This window comes from Carcharhinus amblyrhynchos, chromosome 5, assembly GCF_965287045.1.
Source record: "Carcharhinus amblyrhynchos chromosome 5, sCarAmb.v2.hapA, whole genome shotgun sequence".
Taxonomy (NCBI): domain Eukaryota; kingdom Metazoa; phylum Chordata; class Chondrichthyes; order Carcharhiniformes; family Carcharhinidae; genus Carcharhinus; species Carcharhinus amblyrhynchos.
In genome coordinates this window covers 60,850,118-60,867,789 of record NC_137328.1, presented here as the reverse complement: position 1 = coordinate 60,867,789, position 17,672 = coordinate 60,850,118, and the positions used below count along the sequence as shown (strand labels likewise).

The following is a 17,672-nucleotide window of genomic DNA, read 5'->3' as shown; positions in this document are numbered from 1 at the left end:
TGAGTTCAGAGTCTACTCCAGATGTAAGAGGAACAAGTGACAATGCTAAGTAATGTGCAAGAGCAATTTTATAGAATATTAAGTAATTTGATAACTTTTTATCAATTATATTTAAGAGAAAGCATAAATATATACAAGAAAACAATAAAGACAGGTTTATCTTTTTACAAGCACAAACAATAACCTTTAGTTGCTCTAGCCCACAACAGCACTCTTTGGCAAAATTCCCCCTTGGTACTTTACTATGTCTCTGAGCAACATTGCATATTGTGGGCTAATGGTTGTTTTTTTCCTTGTCGCTTCCTCCATAGTCTTCAGTGGTTGACTTTTTCACTTTGGCTGCAACCTGAATCCTAGAAGTATTGTTCCTTTAAGGCAATTTTCAGACTCCATTCGAGTCTCTGCCGCCTTTTTCAAACGTTTCAAAAAATGTGTGCAATCTTGGCAGCTTGCTGTGCCCATTGATCAGTGTGGTGAACCGGGAAGATAGTTTGAAATTTGTGCCCATCCTGGCCTGGTTTTACTGGCAAGAATTAAGTGCAAAGCTCCTTGCCATCAGATTGCCTGGTTCTCTGTATGATTAGAGAGTCTGGGATCTTCGTATCATTAGAAAGTCCAGCCCAGCTGGCGCCGCCCCCCCCTTCTCCTGCCTCACTGGAGAAACATCATGCTGGCGAGAATCATTACTGGTCTTCCCCCAGTGGGTCAAAGCACCATGGCCATGCCGGGCTAGATTGGAGGCTAGTGAAGCCCCTGGGTGGTCAGGGTCAAAGTCAGACAGTGCTTGGTTGGACACTGTCAGGGGTAGTGCCAAGGGGGTGGTGGGGCTGTAATGGGCGATGCTATGTATGGTGGGGGGGGGGGGGGGGGGGGCTAGGGGTCACGACAGGTGATATGTTGGGGATTGCTGAAAAGACCCGCTGTTATGACACTTTGAAGTTTTTTGGGAAACATCCACCCAAAGAGTTTGGAAAACACAAGTCATTATTTTTATGATGTCTCCCATAATAAGTATGTCCATCAGCCAGACTCCATCTTCTGATTCCATACCACAGCTGACCTCTCCAGATAAGGCTATTCATTATCCTGGGTTATAGTTCAAGTATCTTTCAGCTGAATACCGAAATAGTTCACAGTGAAAAAAATGGTGTTTTATACAGTGGCATATCTAATGTCCACTCAAAACCACAGCTGTGAATATTGTTATGATGCAGGTATAAACTCCAAGGTGTCTTGAAGTCAGCCTAGACCATAAATTTTGCACTTTAATCTTGGCACAGGTAAGCATAAGATGTTTCACTCCAGGTATGATTCAAATGACCCACTGGAGAACTTTTATCATGGAAAGTTTATTTAAGAATACAGTTAACACAAAAAATTAGCAATAACTTTTACCAGTTACAAACAAGGAAAAAAACAACTATGATATTGTATAAACCTTAACAGCTATGGATTCTTTTCCAACATGAGGATCCCTACAAAGATAATCCCCTTTTCGATTTAGCACAGAAAATATGTATGCTCATGTGATGCTAGATCTTGCAACTTTGCAACACCTAATGTGAATTAGTCCTTTAGATGGAGAATTGACACTCTGACTTCCCCATTCTGTCGCTCCCAGAACACTGAGGTAGAAATAGAGCCCCCGATGGCTTCTAGGTTTTAGCCATTTCGAGAGACAGAGGTACTCCTTACCTCTAGTTACTAGCTAGTCAGCCAGCAAGAGCTAAATTTTTAATACCAGGAAGACACAGAAACACACTGCTTCTAACTCTCAAAACTGAAAGTAAAGTTCTCCTGTGAGGAAAGAAGAACTGTCCCACCTGACCTATCAATCATTCTTCCCCCAAGAATTCAAAAAATTGTAAACTCCAGGGTGGTGCATTAGATCAAATTAAAAGTAAACAAAAAGTCTATTATATGACTCTAGCAACAATAAAAAGACAGACAGCTTGGTGCCTCCTTATAACTGCAGAGAACATGCTTAAAATATATATCTTAAAGACACAGTAATGTCACAATATGACATGCAAAAAAGTCATCGGCAAAAAAACCAAATCTACAGTTAACACTGAATATATAAAGAATAAAGAACCTCCATGACAGCATGGGTTTCCCCTGGGGATTCCGGTTTCCTCCCACAGTCCAAAGGTGTGCAGGTTAGATGGATTGGCCATGCTAAAATTGCGCCTTAGTGTCAGGGGAGCTAGCTAGGGTAAATACACGGGGTTATAGGGACAGGACCTGGGTGGGACTGTTTTTGGTGCAGACACGATGGGCCAAATGGCCCCCTTTTGCACTGTAGTGTTCTGTGAAAGAACAGTAGAGCACAGGAACAGGGTCTTTGGCCCTCTGAGCCTGTGCCAATCACATTTATCTATCCAGACCAACCACTTATATCCCTCTATTCCCTGTTTGTTCATATGCTTGTCAACATAAGTCTTCAATGTGGCTAACAAAACTGTCGCAAACATCTCATTTGGCAATGCATTTCTGGCCCCCATCACCCTCAAAAACAAAACTTCCCCATACATTACCACTGAACCCTTTCCTCCCCTTAACTTGAACTTGTAATTGTCATATTTGCCATGAGGAAAATGCTTCCAAGTGTTCACCCTATCCATATCTCATAATTTTATAAACTTCTGTCAGGTCGCCCCTCAGCCTCTGTCTTTCCAGGGAGAATAATCCCAGTTTATTTAATCTCGCCTCATAGCTAATGTCCCCCCCTTACCAGGCAACATCCTCGTAAACCTTTTCTGAACCCTCTCCAAAGCCTCCACGCCCTTCTGGTACTGTAGTGAGCAGAATTGGACACAGTATTCCAAATGTGGCTTAACCAATGTTAACAACTGTAACATAATTTGCCAACTTTTGTACTCCATACCCCATCCGATGAAGGCAAGCGTGCCATATGGTTTCTTCATCTCCTTTTGCAACTGCGCTGCCACTTAAGGATTTGTGGACCTGCATGCTCAGATGTGTCTACGCTCCTGATGGCTCTGCCATTTAATTTTGTAGCTCCCACCTGAATTGGATCTACCAAAATGCATCACCTTGCATTTGTCTGGATTAAATTCTATCACCCATTTCTTCACCCAATTTTCCAGCCTATCCATATCCTGCTCTATTATGTGACCATCATCTTCACTATCCACAACACTGCCAATCTTATTATCATCCGCAAACTTGCTAATCAGACCAATTACATTTTCTTCCTAGTCATTTATATTACAAACCGTAGAGATCCCAGCACTGATCTCTGTGAAATACTAGTTACAGACCTCCACTCAGGAAAAACACCCTTTCACCTTCACCCTCTGTCGTCTTTGGTCAAGCCAGTTCTGAATCCATCTAGCTAGTTAACCCCTGATCCCGTGAGATTCCATCTTTTGCACCAGCCTGCTATGAGGGACTTTGTCAAATGCTTTACTGAAGTCCATGTAGATAACATCCACAGCCCTTCCCTCATCAAACATTTTTGTTGTTTTCTTAAAAAACTGAACTAAATTAGTGAGACATGACTTCCGGCGTACAAGACCATTCAGTTCTAAATGTGTATAGACCCTATCTCTAAGTATCATCTCCAACAATTTCACTATCATTGACATCAAGCTCACTGACCTATAATTACCCATATTATCCTCGCTACCTTTCTTAAATAGCGAGACAACATTAGCTATCCTCCAACCCTCTGGAGTCTTACCAGTGGCTAATGAAGAAACAAAGTTTTCTGTTTGAGGCCCAGCAATTTCATCTTTTGTCTCCCTCAGTAATCTGGGGTAGATGCTATCTGGCTCTGGGGATTCGTCTACCTTAATGCTTTTTAATTCACCTAACACTTCCTCCCTTTATAATGATGATTTGTTCTAAAGAGTTTTCTTACCCCTCTGAGACTCTTATCAATTGATGTGTTTCCCTTTGTGAATACTGATGCAAAGTACTCATTAAAGATCTCAGCCACTTCCTTTGGTTCTACACATAATTTCACTCCTTTGTCCTTAAGTGGACCAATTCTTTCTCTAACAAAGAAAATTACAGCACAAAAACAGGCCCTTTGCCCCCCCCCCCCCAAGCCTGCACCGACCATGCTGCCCGACTTAACTAAAATTTCCTATCCTTCCGGGGACCATATCCCTCTATTCCCATCCTATTCATGTACTTGTCAAGATGCCCCTTAAAAGTCACTACCATATCTGCTTCTGCTTCCACTACCTCCCCTGGCAACAAGTTCCAGGCACCCACTGCTGTGTAAAAAAAAACCTTGTCCCTCACACCTTATACCTATGCCCCTTAGTAAATGACTCTTCCATCCAGGGAAAAAGCTTCTGACTATCCACTCTGTCCATAATCTTGCAGATTTCTATCAGGTCTCCCCTCAACCTCTGTTGCTCCAATGAGAACAAACCAAATTTCTCCAACCTTTCCTTGTAGCTAAAATGCTCCATACCAGGCAATGTCCTGGTAAATATTTTCGGTACCCTTTCCAAAGCCTCCATGGTCTTCTGGCAGTGTGGCAATCAAATGGAACACTATACGCCAATTGTGGCCTAACTAAGGTTCTATAAAGCTGCAACACGACATGCCAATTTTTAAACTGAATGCCCCGTCCGATGAAGGCAAGCATGCCCTATGCCTCCTTGACTACCTTCTTCACCTGCATTGTCACTTTCACTGATCTGTGTACCTGTACACCCAGATCCCTCTGCCTATCAATACTCTTTATGGTTCTGCCATTTACTGTACATTTCCTATCTGTATTAGACCTTCCAAAATGCATTACCTCATTCGTCCGGATTAAACTCCATCTGCCATCTCTCAGCCCAAGTCTCCAACTGATCTATATCCTGCTGTGCCCTCTGGTCCTCATCGCTACCCGCAAATCCACCAAACTTTGTGTCATCTGCAAACTTAATCAATCCAGTTACGTTTGCCTCCAAATCACCTAGCTACCCTCTTGTTCCTGATCTATGTATAAAACACCTTGCGATTCCTCTTAATCCTGTCTGCCAAGGACTTTTCGTGACCCTTTTTTGTCTTCCTTAACTCTGTTTGAGCTCTTTCCAGCTTTGTCGTCTTCAAATGCTTCATCTGTTTTTAGTTGCCTAGATTTCATTTATGCATTCTTTTTCTTTTTTGACTAGTCTCTCAATTTCCCTGATCATCCACGGTACCAGAATCCTGCCTTCCTATCCTCCTTATTCATAGGCACATGCTTGTCCTGCACGCTGATCAACTGCTCCTTAAGACTTCCATGTGCCAAATGTGGATTTACCCTCAAACGGCCTCTCCCAAACAACAGCCTCCAAATCCTGCCTAATATGGTTGTAGCTAGCCTTCTCCCAATTTAGCACCTTAACCCTAGGACAACACCAGTATCCAAAAGCTTACAGAATTGTGGTCACTGTTCGCCATACGTTCCCCCTTTGCAACTTTTGACCTGGCCAGGCTCATTCCCAGGTACTAGGTCCAGTATATAGCCCCCTTTCTAGTCAGATTATCTACATATTATTCCAAAAAGCCTTTCTGGACACACTTAACAAATTCCTCACCATCCGGAATCTTAGCTCTAAGGGATTTCCAGTCCATTTGAAAAAAATTAAAGTCTCCACTATAACAACCGTATTATTTCTACATCTGTCCAGAATCTGCTTAAATGGGATAGGATGGGATGTACCCCAGGTTACTATGGGAGGTGAGGGAAGTGATTGCAGAGCCCCTGGCGATGATCTTTGCGTCGTCGATGGAGACAGGAGAGGTTCCGGAGGATTGGAGGATTGCGGATGTGGTTCCTATTTTCAAGAAAGGGAACAGGGATAGCCCAGGAAATTACTGACCGGTGAGTCTGACCTCAGTGGTTGGTAAGTTGATGGAGAGGCTTCTGAGGGACAAGATTTATGAGCATTTGGAGAAGTTTAGAATGATCAGAAATAGTCAACATGGTTTTGTCAAGGGCAGATCGTGCCTTACGAGCCTAGTTGAGTTCTTTGAGAATGTGACTGAGCACATTGATGAAGGAAGAGCGGTAGATGTGGTTTACATGGACATCAGCAAGGCGTTTGATAAGGTCCCCCATGCAAGACTTGAGAAAGTGAGAGGGCATGGGATCCAGGGGGCTTTAGCCTTGTGGATCCAGAACTGGCTTGCCTGCAGAAGGCAGAGAGTGGTTGTGGATAGGTCTTTTTCTGCATGGAGGTCGGTCACCAGTGGAGTGCCCCAGGGATCTGTTCTAGGACCCTTGCTGTTTGTCATTTTCATAAATGACCTGGATGAGGAAGTGGAGGGATGGGTTAGCAAGTTCACAGATGATACGAAGGTCGGTGGTGTTGTGGATGGCCTGGAGGGATGTCAGAAGTTGCAGCGAGACATAGATAGGATGCAAGACTGGGCGGAGAAGTGGCAGATGGACTTCAATGCAGATAAATGTGTAGTGGTCCATTTTGGCAGGACCAATGGGATGAAGGAATGCAATATCAAGGGTAGGAGTCTTAGCTGTGTTGAAGAGCAGAGGGATCTTGGGGTCCGGGTCCATAGGACTCTTAAATCGGCCTCGCAGGTGGAGGATGTGGTCAAGAAGGCGTATGGTGTACTGGCCTTCATTAATCGAGGGATTGAGTTTAGGAGTCGGGAGGTAATGCTGCAACTTTATAGGACCCTTGTCAGACCCCACTTGGAGTACTGTGCGCAGTTCTGGTCGCCTCACTATAGGAAGGACGTGGAAGCTATTGAAAGGGTGCAGAGGAGATTTACAAGGATGTTGCCTGGATTGGGAGGCATGCCTTATGAAGATAGGTTGAGGGAGCTGGGACTCTTCTCCCTGGAGAGACGAAGGTTGAGAGGCGACCTGATAAAGGTTTATAAAATGTTGAGAGGAATAGATAGGGTGGATTCTCAGAGGCTATTTCCCAGGGCTGAAATGGTCGCTACGAGAGGACACAGATTTAAGGTGCAGGGAAGCAAGTACAGAGGAGATGTTAGGGGTAAGTTTTTCACTCAGAGGGTGGTGAGTGAATGGAATCGGCTGCCGTCGGTGGTGGTGGAGGCAAACTCGCTGGGGTCTTTTAAAAGACTTCTGGATGAGTATATGGGATTTAATGGGATTGGGGGTTATAGATAGGTCTATGGCTTAGTAGGTATAGAAGTGATCGGCGCAACTAGTGGGCCGAAGGGCTTGTTTGTGCTGTAGAGTTTTATGTTCTAAATATCCATTCCTCAACTTCCTGTGGGCTATTGGGAGGCCTGTTGTACATCTCCATCAGCGTGATGCCCCCTTCCTGTTTGAGTTCTACCCACAGTGTCTCAATATATGATTCTTTCAAGGTGTCCTCCCTCTGCAGCTGTAATATGTTCCCTAACCTGTATCACAACTCCCCCACTTCTTGTACCTTCCTCTCTGTCTCGCCTAAAACATTTATTTCCCGGAATATTTACCTGTCAGTCCTGTCCCACTTTTAGCCAAGTCTCCATTATCACAACCTCACCCAAGTTCCATTCAAGATCAAGGCTGTAAATTTATCTGTTATACCCTTTACATTGAAGTAGATGCACTCCAAACCTCCAGGCCCACTGAGTTTGACCTCCCCCAGTCTGCTGTTCCTCGTAGCCAGCCTGGCCTTGGTCCCTGCTCATCCCCAGTATCTACACTTGCTGACCTACCGTTCTGATTCTCAGCCCTCATCACATTAGTTTAAACCCACCCGAGCCATACTAGCAAACCTCCCAGCCAGGATATTGGTGCCCCTCTAATTCAAATGTAACCTGTCCTTCTGTACAGGCCCCACCTACCCTGGAAGACATGCCAAGATCAAAAAAAAAAGAAACTCTCCTTCCTGTTCTTTAGCCATGTGTTCAGCCTCACTAGCACGTGGCATGGGGACTAATCTTGCGATTACTACCCTAGAGGTCCTGCTTTTCAAACTTTTACCTAACTCCCTAAATTGCTGTTATAGGACCTCGCTACTCTTTCTACTATGTCATTCATGCTAGTGTGGATAATGACATCCGTCTGATTTCCCTCCTGTTTTAGAATGCTTTGCACCCACTCAGAATTTCAAGGACCCTGGCACCAGAGAGGCAAACTACCATCCTAGAGTCCCTTTTCACAGCCACAGAAACTCATGTGCCCATGAGTATTGAATTCCCTACCACAATTGCTTTGCTACGCTTTGTATCCCCTATCTGTCCAGCCGGCTAAACATGGTGCCTTCACTCTGGCCACTGCTGTTGCTGTCCCCTGATGGAACTTCCCCCTTATCAGTATCCAAAATGGCATTCTTGTTAGATAGGGGAACAGCCTTGGGGACCCTTGCACTTGTTGCCTACCCTGTCAGATGGTCACCCAGCTATCTTACTGCACTTTGGGTGTGACCACATCTCTAGCTATTATCTATAACAATTTCAGCTAATTGTGTGCGCCTCAGTGCCTCCAGCTGCTGTTCCAATCGATTTGTGCCTTTGGTGAGCATTTGCAACTGGATGCACTTCCCACAGATGTAGTCCTCAGGGATTCTTGAAGTGCCCAAGATACTCCACATCATGCAAGAGTAGCACACAATCCTGCCAATTGACATCTCCCTTGCTCTATTGATTAATCAATGATCAAAGCGCAATTATATCTTGATTTAAATCAACGTTTACAAATTAAAATTCAGTAAAGGTTAATTTAAAGTCAAAAGTGAAACAAAAATAACATGACAAAAAATAGTGTTTATTGCTTTCTATCCCCCTTGGATACTGGGCTGGTGCCGGATAGATTGGGGAATTGCAAATATTCATGCCCTTGGCCAAAAATAAGATGGACTTCTGAGCTCAGCAACTGCAGGCCTACAATTTAACCTCAGCAATGGCAATGCTTTAGAAAAGATAATTTGGAACAAAGTTAAGTGACACTTGAATAAATGTGTATTATTTAAGGAAAGCCATCATGGGAAATCGTGTTTAACTAACTTGCTTGTATTTTTAAGGTAACAGTGTTGAAGAGTTGATGGTGTATGTAGACTTTGAAAGACATTTGCTAAAGTGCCATATAACAGGCCTGTGAATTAAGTTATAGTCCTTGGAGTAAAAGGGACAGTAGTGACACATACATTGTTGAGCTAGTGATGGGCAACAGAGAGTAATGAGTAATGATGAATGATGATGGTGGAATTGCGCAAAAGTGGTGCTGAGTCTTGATCAATATTAATGACTGACGTATCGAGCACAATTTCAAAATTTGCAGATGACACAAAATGTGGAAGTACTCTGAACTGTGAAGAATTGGCTGGTGAAATAAGTGGACTAGCAGCAAATGAAACTTGATGCAGAAAAGTGTCAAATTTCAGCAGGAAGAATACTGAGAATCAATATAAACATAAGAGTTCTATTCTAAAACTGATTGAGGAGCAGAGGGACCTAGAATATGTGCACGAAGCATTGAGTGTCTCAGGATAGGTTGAGAAGATAGTTAATAAAGCATATAATAAAATCCTTGACTAAGTAGGAGAATGGACTACAAGAGCAAGGTTGTTGTGATGACATTTAAGAAGACACTGGTATAGCTTCAACTGAAGGAGTGTGTCCAATTCTGGCCACCATATGTTGGGATGTGAAGGTATCAGCGAGAGTACAAAAACGCTTCATGAGAGTGGTTCAAGAATGAGGATAAGAGAGGACTGAGGGTGTTCAAAGTTATGAGGGACGGTCTGGACAGAAACCTCTCATTGATGAAATGATTGTGATCTAGAAGACACAGCAACAGTGATGTGAGGAAACTTTTTTAAACTGCAAGTGGTTAGGACCTGGAGTACACTGTGCACAACTGTGGTGAAGGCAATTTAAAATTAGGTCTTCAAAAGTGAATTGGGTGGTTATCAAAAGAGGAAAGACTTACAGGGCCTCCTCCTTTGCTGGAATCATTCAGATGTACAATTTTGTCCATTGTAAACTCTTGGACTAAAACATTGATCAATGAAAGCCAAACCAGAATGTACTTTCAAGTCACCTCTTTTAACACTTTTCCCCAGGACATACCACAAACAGGACTCAAAAAATAGTTAAGTATAAGATTCAGTGTAACAACCAGCCATGGTGTTTAAGTTAGTTCTCATTAATTAGCAAGGAAACTCTGTAGGTGTCATTGTACCTGATTAAGCAACATGACATAAAGCAGGAGGGGCTATTGAAAACCATATTGATGCTCTTATCTCAGAACTCCCCCTCCCCTATGTGTTCCCTCAAATGAGCTCTGCCCCACAATTCTATTTGCATTCTCACTCTCATTTGGTCTGGGATCTCTCATTGATGTGGAGACGCCTGCGTTGGACTGGGGTAAACACAGTAAGAAGTCTCGCAACACTAGGTTAAAGACCAACAAGTTTATTTGATAGTAAACCCACTAGCTTTTGGGGTTTGCCCCTTTGTCAGGTGAGTGAAGAGTTCTGGTATATGCTCTGTGTGTGACCAGAACACTCCACTCACCTGACAAAGGGGCAAACTCTGAAAGCTTAGTGGGTTTGCTATCAAATAAACTTGTTGGTCTTTAACCTAGTGTTGCGAGACTTCTTACTGTATCTCTCATTGATCCAGGGACTCTAATGGATACACAGCTGCCATCAGCCACTACTCCTACTGGGCTGGCATTGCACCCCCCTCTCCCCAATAACTGATGGTGCTGGTTCTCTGACTAGTGGGCAAAAACCTTTTGAACTGACAATCGGAGCCCATGATCCTTATAACTAGTGACAGATGATTTTAGCCTAGAAATCACTAGTTTTAGTATTAGTAGATAACTGAATTCAAATCTCCTGGTTTTAAATAGATTACCACTGCTATTAAGATAGTATATTAATTGGCAGTAGTAATTCTTGGCTTTTACCTACGTTCTCATAGAGAACCCAATTTCTTTTTCATTGAACAGTTTCTCAGCATTATGGAGCTACTTGGATCTATTGACATGATGTCAAGGAATCTGCCATATAGGAAATACAAACCAAATGTCCCCTGTCACAACAATGCTAAAAAATGGTAAATATTTTAATTACTTCCACTGTTTCGGAAATGAACTTAATATTTAAAGAGATATGATATAGAAACTAAGAGAATTTTTTGGAGATAACTTGATTTTACTTTTGTTTATTAAATGAATTACTCTAGTTGATCATTGAAATAGGCAAGTTATGGTAAGAACTACTAAAAAGATGCTCCCATGAAATTTAACTTTAGCTGCATTCATTGCAGTCCTTGGGTGATTTACACATTTGTCCTACATTAAAGATTTTTGTTTTACAATTAAAATGAGAAGTGCAATATACTGTTTGAAAATTAGATGTTACTCTGGCAACAATTGCACTTCCATGCTTGCATCAAGATTTTGTCACATACTATTTATTAATTCCTTAAACAGACTCATTGTGAAAAATGGAATCCTGTGCCGTAATGATTCAAACAAAAATATTTCAGGATAAGTTGTACATATTCATTCTAGCACATTGTTTTGCTAGAAGCTTATATTTGGATATAGTTGGGTCTCGTTGCAGGATTGTTTTGTCTATTAATGTTCTGTGCTGGCAACGTGCATTTATAAAAATTCATTCTTCAAAACACAACTGGCCGAACAACATAATGAAAGCACAACTACTTTTTTTAGAACTCGTGTGAGAAAATGTCTACTAATTTCACCAGAGAGTAAATTTCACGTAATTATGATGCTGTGGTCCCATGAAAATTTTACTGGAGTGAATGTTCAATTTCAGTGTTTGATATCTCATTTAATGGTGCTAGCATACAAATTCTAATCACATTCTATTTATTGGAGTTTTGTTACTATTGTTTTCAATATACAACACGAAAAGCATTATAGATATTTCGGGTTATACAGTCAGAATATATTTTACCTATTGCAAATTTCTAGCACGGAACTTTAATGGACATAAACTCTAGTGTGAAGTAACTACCTAATATGTAAGGTACTACACTAATGTTAAAATATGTAAAATTTTCCCTCAATTTTTGTTTTTGTTTGAACGGATGTATTTGAGGAATACTATTTGTTCACTGGTTAAACTTGGAAATGCTGTAAGTGCGTATTTTTGCAATGGATATCTTTGACTGCTACTCTATAACATAACGACTTACAGATCTTAGTCTATAACTTAGCATTATGTCACAGTTCCTATGAACATGCTACGCTTTAACTGAACATGGTTTGACCAAATATTTACTGTAAATTGCAAAGTATGAGTCAACCTGACATACAATACTGCACCCCCCCCCTTCCACCCACAACACAATACTCTTGCATTTGCAGTTGGCCTCAATTTTTCTTCCCCCAAGTGCATGTTTTACTTGAATGGTACCTCATAGCTGGGTGTGGGGGAATCAAGCAGGTGATATGAGCTGGATTGTGAAGATCCGCAGGGGTTTAAGGCACACTACTCTAAGTTGGAAGTAAATTGCATGTCAAAATGGCAAACACCACATCAACTGTGTTTCACTCTTATACTCTGTGTAAGTCACCTCCCATTTTTGGAGAGATTTTGAGGCTTCAAAAATTGACTTGTATGTCAATACCTAAGGCAAATGGTATTCTGTAAGTATGGAAGAGTTGAGAGTTTCTGTACAAATGTTGACCTGTAATCTCTTTTTAAGAGGACATTGCTGTATTGCTTTTGAAATAACCAGGTGGAAATATGCTATAAATGGCATATTAGAAGAGAATATAAAGCCTGCACTTGATGCATGGTCGTGGCAACACATTCGAAAGCACAGGCAAAAAGTAAAAACTTACAGGAGATACTACAAATCAAGAATCAAAACTAAAAAACCAGATGAAGAACTTATCAGCACACTTAAGGTTGGTCGACATCTTAGCTTAAATAAACTATATTTGATTTTTAAATATTAATTCAAACAGTATAATTATTCTATCATTTTTATGCCATGATACTTGATAAAGAACTAACAAGTTATTTCGTTTCTGAACTTTTTAATAAAGAAAACTGTGGAACTATAAAGCTAAGGCCCTATCAAATCCTAATTTAAATCCAAGCCTGTACCTGACCAAAGTTGCAGAGGGTGCGTGTTGAATTTGTGTAAAAACTGCATAAAATCCCGCTTTATTTTTTAAAGGGAGTTTCAAAATGAATCTCCATACTCTGCACAGCAAAGTGCACTTGCGTAAATCCCATTTGAAAATCAGTGAGTGGGGCTGCTGGAGAGGCCAGCAGCGTATCTGAGTGCACCACTGCACATGTGCTAATCTGTCAGTGCAGTAACCCCACACTGCCAGCCTCCCATTTGCTGGCCATCCCTGTGACCCTGCATCATTGACCTCCCGAACGCACCCGGATCCTCCAGGCATTGGCACTTTGCCTCTTGGGCAGTGCCAGGGACCTAGGCTGTCATTGCTAAGGTGGCAATGCCAAGGGGCATCATCCAGCGCCCTATCCTTGAGAGCCTCGATTGCCCCCCTCCTCCCCTCACTCCAATGGGATTGGTCAGCCAGGGCCCCCAAGTGGGGAACTATACTAAACCCCACTGGAGTGAACCATGCCTTGTGGGTGGGGAGGCTAAGCTAGCAGGCCCAGAGACTTCAGTCCAGGGCCCACTGATGACATTTAAAACAGATTCAAATACACATTATAATAATTTATGCAGCTCTGCACCAATTTCTGACAAGGAGCTGACGGTGAAGGAAATCCGGCTGCCAGAGATGCGTGGAGATCATGGTGGCCAGCGGTGAGCCCGCAAAAAGGTCTCCGCTCGAGTCTCCTGGCCCGCTGTGCTACAAAAGCAGTGCAGCGGGCTGGGAGAATCTCCCCTCAGTGCTTGTCAATAATCCAATTAGGGTGAAGTTGTTTACTTTAAATACGATGGATATCTTTACAGCAGTGTCAATACACTGTGTCTGTGGCGCTGTTATATTCACTCTACTTTTGTTCTCAATCAATGTTTTGACATAAATGCACTTCCAGTAGGAACACAGGACACTGGCCAATTCATTTCATTCTGATCTAAGATTACATATACAATCATAGGAAACTATAGCATAGAAGAAAATAATTTGATTCTCTTGTGCCAGCACTTTGGAAGGTCTGTTAGTTCCATTCCACTGACCGTCATCCCGTTGCATTTTGTTATACACTCTTTCATAGTGCGTTGCAGAACAGTGTATGTGGGAGGACATCTTGGAGGGCTCGTAAAGTGAGGTAATCTGGGTAGGACTCAGGAATAGGAAGGGTGTAGTCACAAGTTGGGGGTTTACTATAGGCCTCCCAACAGCCAGCGGGAGATAGAGGAACAGGTACATAAGCAGATTTTGGCAAGGTGTAAAAGTAACAGGATTGTTTGGTGGGAGATTTTAACTTCCCCTAAATTGACTTGGACTCACTTAATGCTAAGTTCGTGAATGGAACGGAGTTTATAAGGAGCATCTAGGAGGGCTTCTTGAAAGAGTATGTAGGTAGTCCAACTAGGGAAGGAGCCGTATTGGACTTGGTACTGGAGAATGAGCCTGGCCAGGTGGTCAACATTTCATTAGGGAGCAGTTTGGAAAAGTGGCCACAACTCAGTAAGTTGTAAGGTACTGATGGATAAGAATTAGTGGAGTCCTCAAGTGAAGGTGCTAAATTGGGGGAAGGCTAATTACAACAATATTAGGCAGAAACTGAAGAGTGTAGATTGGAGGCAGATGTTTGAGGGTTAATCAATATCTGTCACGTGAGAAGCTTTCAAGTGCAAGTTGATAAGAATTCAGGACTGGCACATTCCTGTGAGGATGAAGGATAAGCATGGCAAGTTTTGGGAACCTTGGATAACGAGGGATATTGTGAGCCTAGTCACAGAAAAATAAAGCATTTGTCAAGGTTGGGAGGCTGGGAACACACGAAGCAAGTGTGGAATACAAGAAAAGTAGAAAGAAACTTGAGCAAGGGGTAAGGAGGGCTAAAAGAGGTCACAAAGTCATTAGCTGGCAGGATTAAGATGAATCCTAAGGCTTTTTATACATATATAGAAAGCAAGAGGGTAACCGGGGAGAAGGTTGGTCCACTCAAGGACAAGGGAGGGAATCTATGCATGAAGCCACAGGAAATGGGCAAGGTATTAAATGAGTACTTTGCATCATTATTCACCAAAGAGAAAGACTTGGATGATGAGCCTGGGGAAGGGTGTGCAGATAGTTTGGGTCATACTGAGATCGAAAAGGTGGTGGTATTGGGGTTCTTGAGAAACATTAATGTAGGCAAGTCCTCGGGGCCTATTGGGATATGCCCCAGAATACTGAAAGAAACAAGGGAGGAAATTGTTGGGGCCTTGAGAGAAATTTTTGTATCCTTGCTGGCTATAGGAGACGTCACAGAGGATTGGAGAATAACCAATATTGTTCCTTTGCTTAAAAAGGGCAGTAAGGATAATCCAGATAATTATAGGCCAGTGAGGCTTATGTCAGTGGTAGGGAAATTATTGGAGAGGATTCTTTGAGACGTGATTTACTCCCAATTGGAAGTAAGCAGACATGTTGTCGAGAGGCAACATGGTTTTGTTAAGGAAAGGTTGTGTCTCACTAACTTAATTGAATTTTTCGAGGAAGTGACAATGAAGGTTGATGAAGGTAGGGCAGGGGATGTTGTCTACATGGGCTTCAGTAAGGCCTTTGACAAAGTCACTCATGGCAGACTGGTACAGAAGTGAAGTCGCACAGGATCAGAGGATAGCAGTAGAAAGGTGCATCTCTGAATGGAGGGCTGTGACAAGTGGCGTACCTTGGGGATCAGTGCCGGGACCTTTGGAGGAAAATGTAAGTGGTTTGATTAGTAAATTTGCAGATGACGCAAAGATTGGTGAAATTGGGGATAGTGATGAGGACCGTCAGAGGATACAGCAGGATATAGATCAGTTGGAGACTTGGGCGGAGAGATGGCAGATGGAGTTTAATCCAGACAAATGTGAGGTAATGTATTTTGGAAGGCCTAATAAAGATAGAGAATATTCAGTTAATGGCAGAACGCTTAAGAGTTTTGATAAGCAGAGGGATCTGGACGTACAGGTACACAGGTCACTGAAAGTGGCAATGCAGGTGAAGAAGGTAGTTGAGAAGACATATGCATGCTTGTCTTCATCGGCCGGGGCATTGAGTTTAAAAGTTGGCAAGTCATGTTACAGCTTTATAGAACCTTAGTTAGGCCGCATTTGGTGTATAGTGTTCAATTCTGATCGCCACACTACTAGAATGTGGAGGCTTTGGAGATGGTACAGGAAAGACTAACCAAGATGTTGCCTGGTATGGGGAAAGGTTAGAGAAACTTAGTTTGTTCTCATTGGAACGACAGAGGTTGAGGGGCGAACCTGATAGAAGTTTACAAGATTATGAAGGGCATGGACAGAGTGGCTAATCAGATGCCTTTTCCCCAGAGTGGCTAATCAGATGCCTTTTCCCCAGAGTGGCTAATCAGATGCCTTTTCCCCAGAGTGGCTAATCAGATGCCTTTTCCCCAGAGTGGCTAATCAGATGCCTTTTCCCCAGAGTGGCTAATCAGATGCCTTTTCCCCAGAGTGGCTAATCAGATGCCTTTTCCCCAGAGTGGCTAATCAGATGCCTTTTCCCCAGAGTGGCTAATCAGATGCCTTTTCCCCAGAGTGGCTAATCAGATGCCTTTTCCCCAGAGTGGCTAATCAGATGCCTTTTCCCCAGAGTGGCTAATCAGATGCCTTTTCCCCAGAGTGGCTAATCAGATGCCTTTTCCCCAGAGTGGCTAATCAGATGCCTTTTCCCCAGAATGGAAGAGTCAATTACTAGGGGGCATAGGTTTAAGGTGAGAGGAGCAAGGTTTAAAGGAGATGTATGAGGCAAGTTTTTTTTAACATTGAGGGTGGTGGGTGCCTGGAATTTGCTGCCAAGGGAGGTAGTGGAAGCAGATAAAATAGTCTTGACAAATACATGAATGGGATGGAAATAGAGGGATATGGTCCTGGGAAGGGTAGGGGGTTTTAATTCAGTTGGGCAGCTTGGTCAGTGCATGCTTGGAGGGCCGAAGGGTCCATTTCTGTGCTGTGATTTTCTTTGTTCTTAGTAATGTATGAAAGCAATTCCCTGGTTCTTCTGTCAACTACATTTTTAAAAACCTGTAATCACTGGTTACTGATGTTCTGTCACTGGAAAAGCTTTTGTTTACTCTTTTCATAATGTTTTATAATATTAATACATATTAAAGCTCGTCTGTCTACATGAGATCTGCATCCCTGATGCCACTCTAATAAACCTCTCACATTATGCCCTCTGAGGTTTAACATCTTGCCTGATGTGTGGTGCCTAGACTGTCCAAGATGCTGCAGCTGAAGGATAATAACTTTTAGGCCTGGATCTTCCACAGATAGGCAATCATTGTTGGATTGTTGCTCCGCTGGAACTTTTCCACACTTTGACTGTACTCTATATTTCTTGATGGGTGCTCAGAATCCAGCTTATCCAGAAAAAGCGTGCAGCGTCCTTTGGAAAACTCCATTCCAGAGCTGTAGTACCTGAGGGAAGATGACTGCGCCCCCACCCCTGGCATTTTAAACACACTAGCTGCTCTGTTATACTTAAAGATCTATGTGAATGGGTTGGTAGTTGAATAAGTGAATGTTGAGTGAGACAGGTGTGCAACAGTGAGGTGCCTAGGTCAGGGGAAGGGCTAATCAGATCAGGAAATAAG

General features: G+C 42.6%; 1 protein-coding gene across 4 annotated transcripts in view; it reads left to right on the top strand.

Annotated features, from left to right (window-relative positions):
• vps13a (vacuolar protein sorting 13 homolog A) overlaps positions 1 to 17,672 on the top strand; it is a 405,759-nt gene that overhangs the window by 84,299 nt on the left and 303,788 nt on the right. For all 4 annotated transcript variants that reach the window (XM_080188886.1, XM_080188884.1, XM_080188883.1 and 1 more), the window contains exons 12-13: positions 10,898 to 11,004; positions 12,661 to 12,832. In XM_080188886.1, coding sequence (XP_080045012.1) covers positions 10,898 to 11,004; positions 12,661 to 12,832 — 279 coding nt within the window. The remainder of the gene's footprint in view (positions 1 to 10,897; positions 11,005 to 12,660; positions 12,833 to 17,672) is intronic.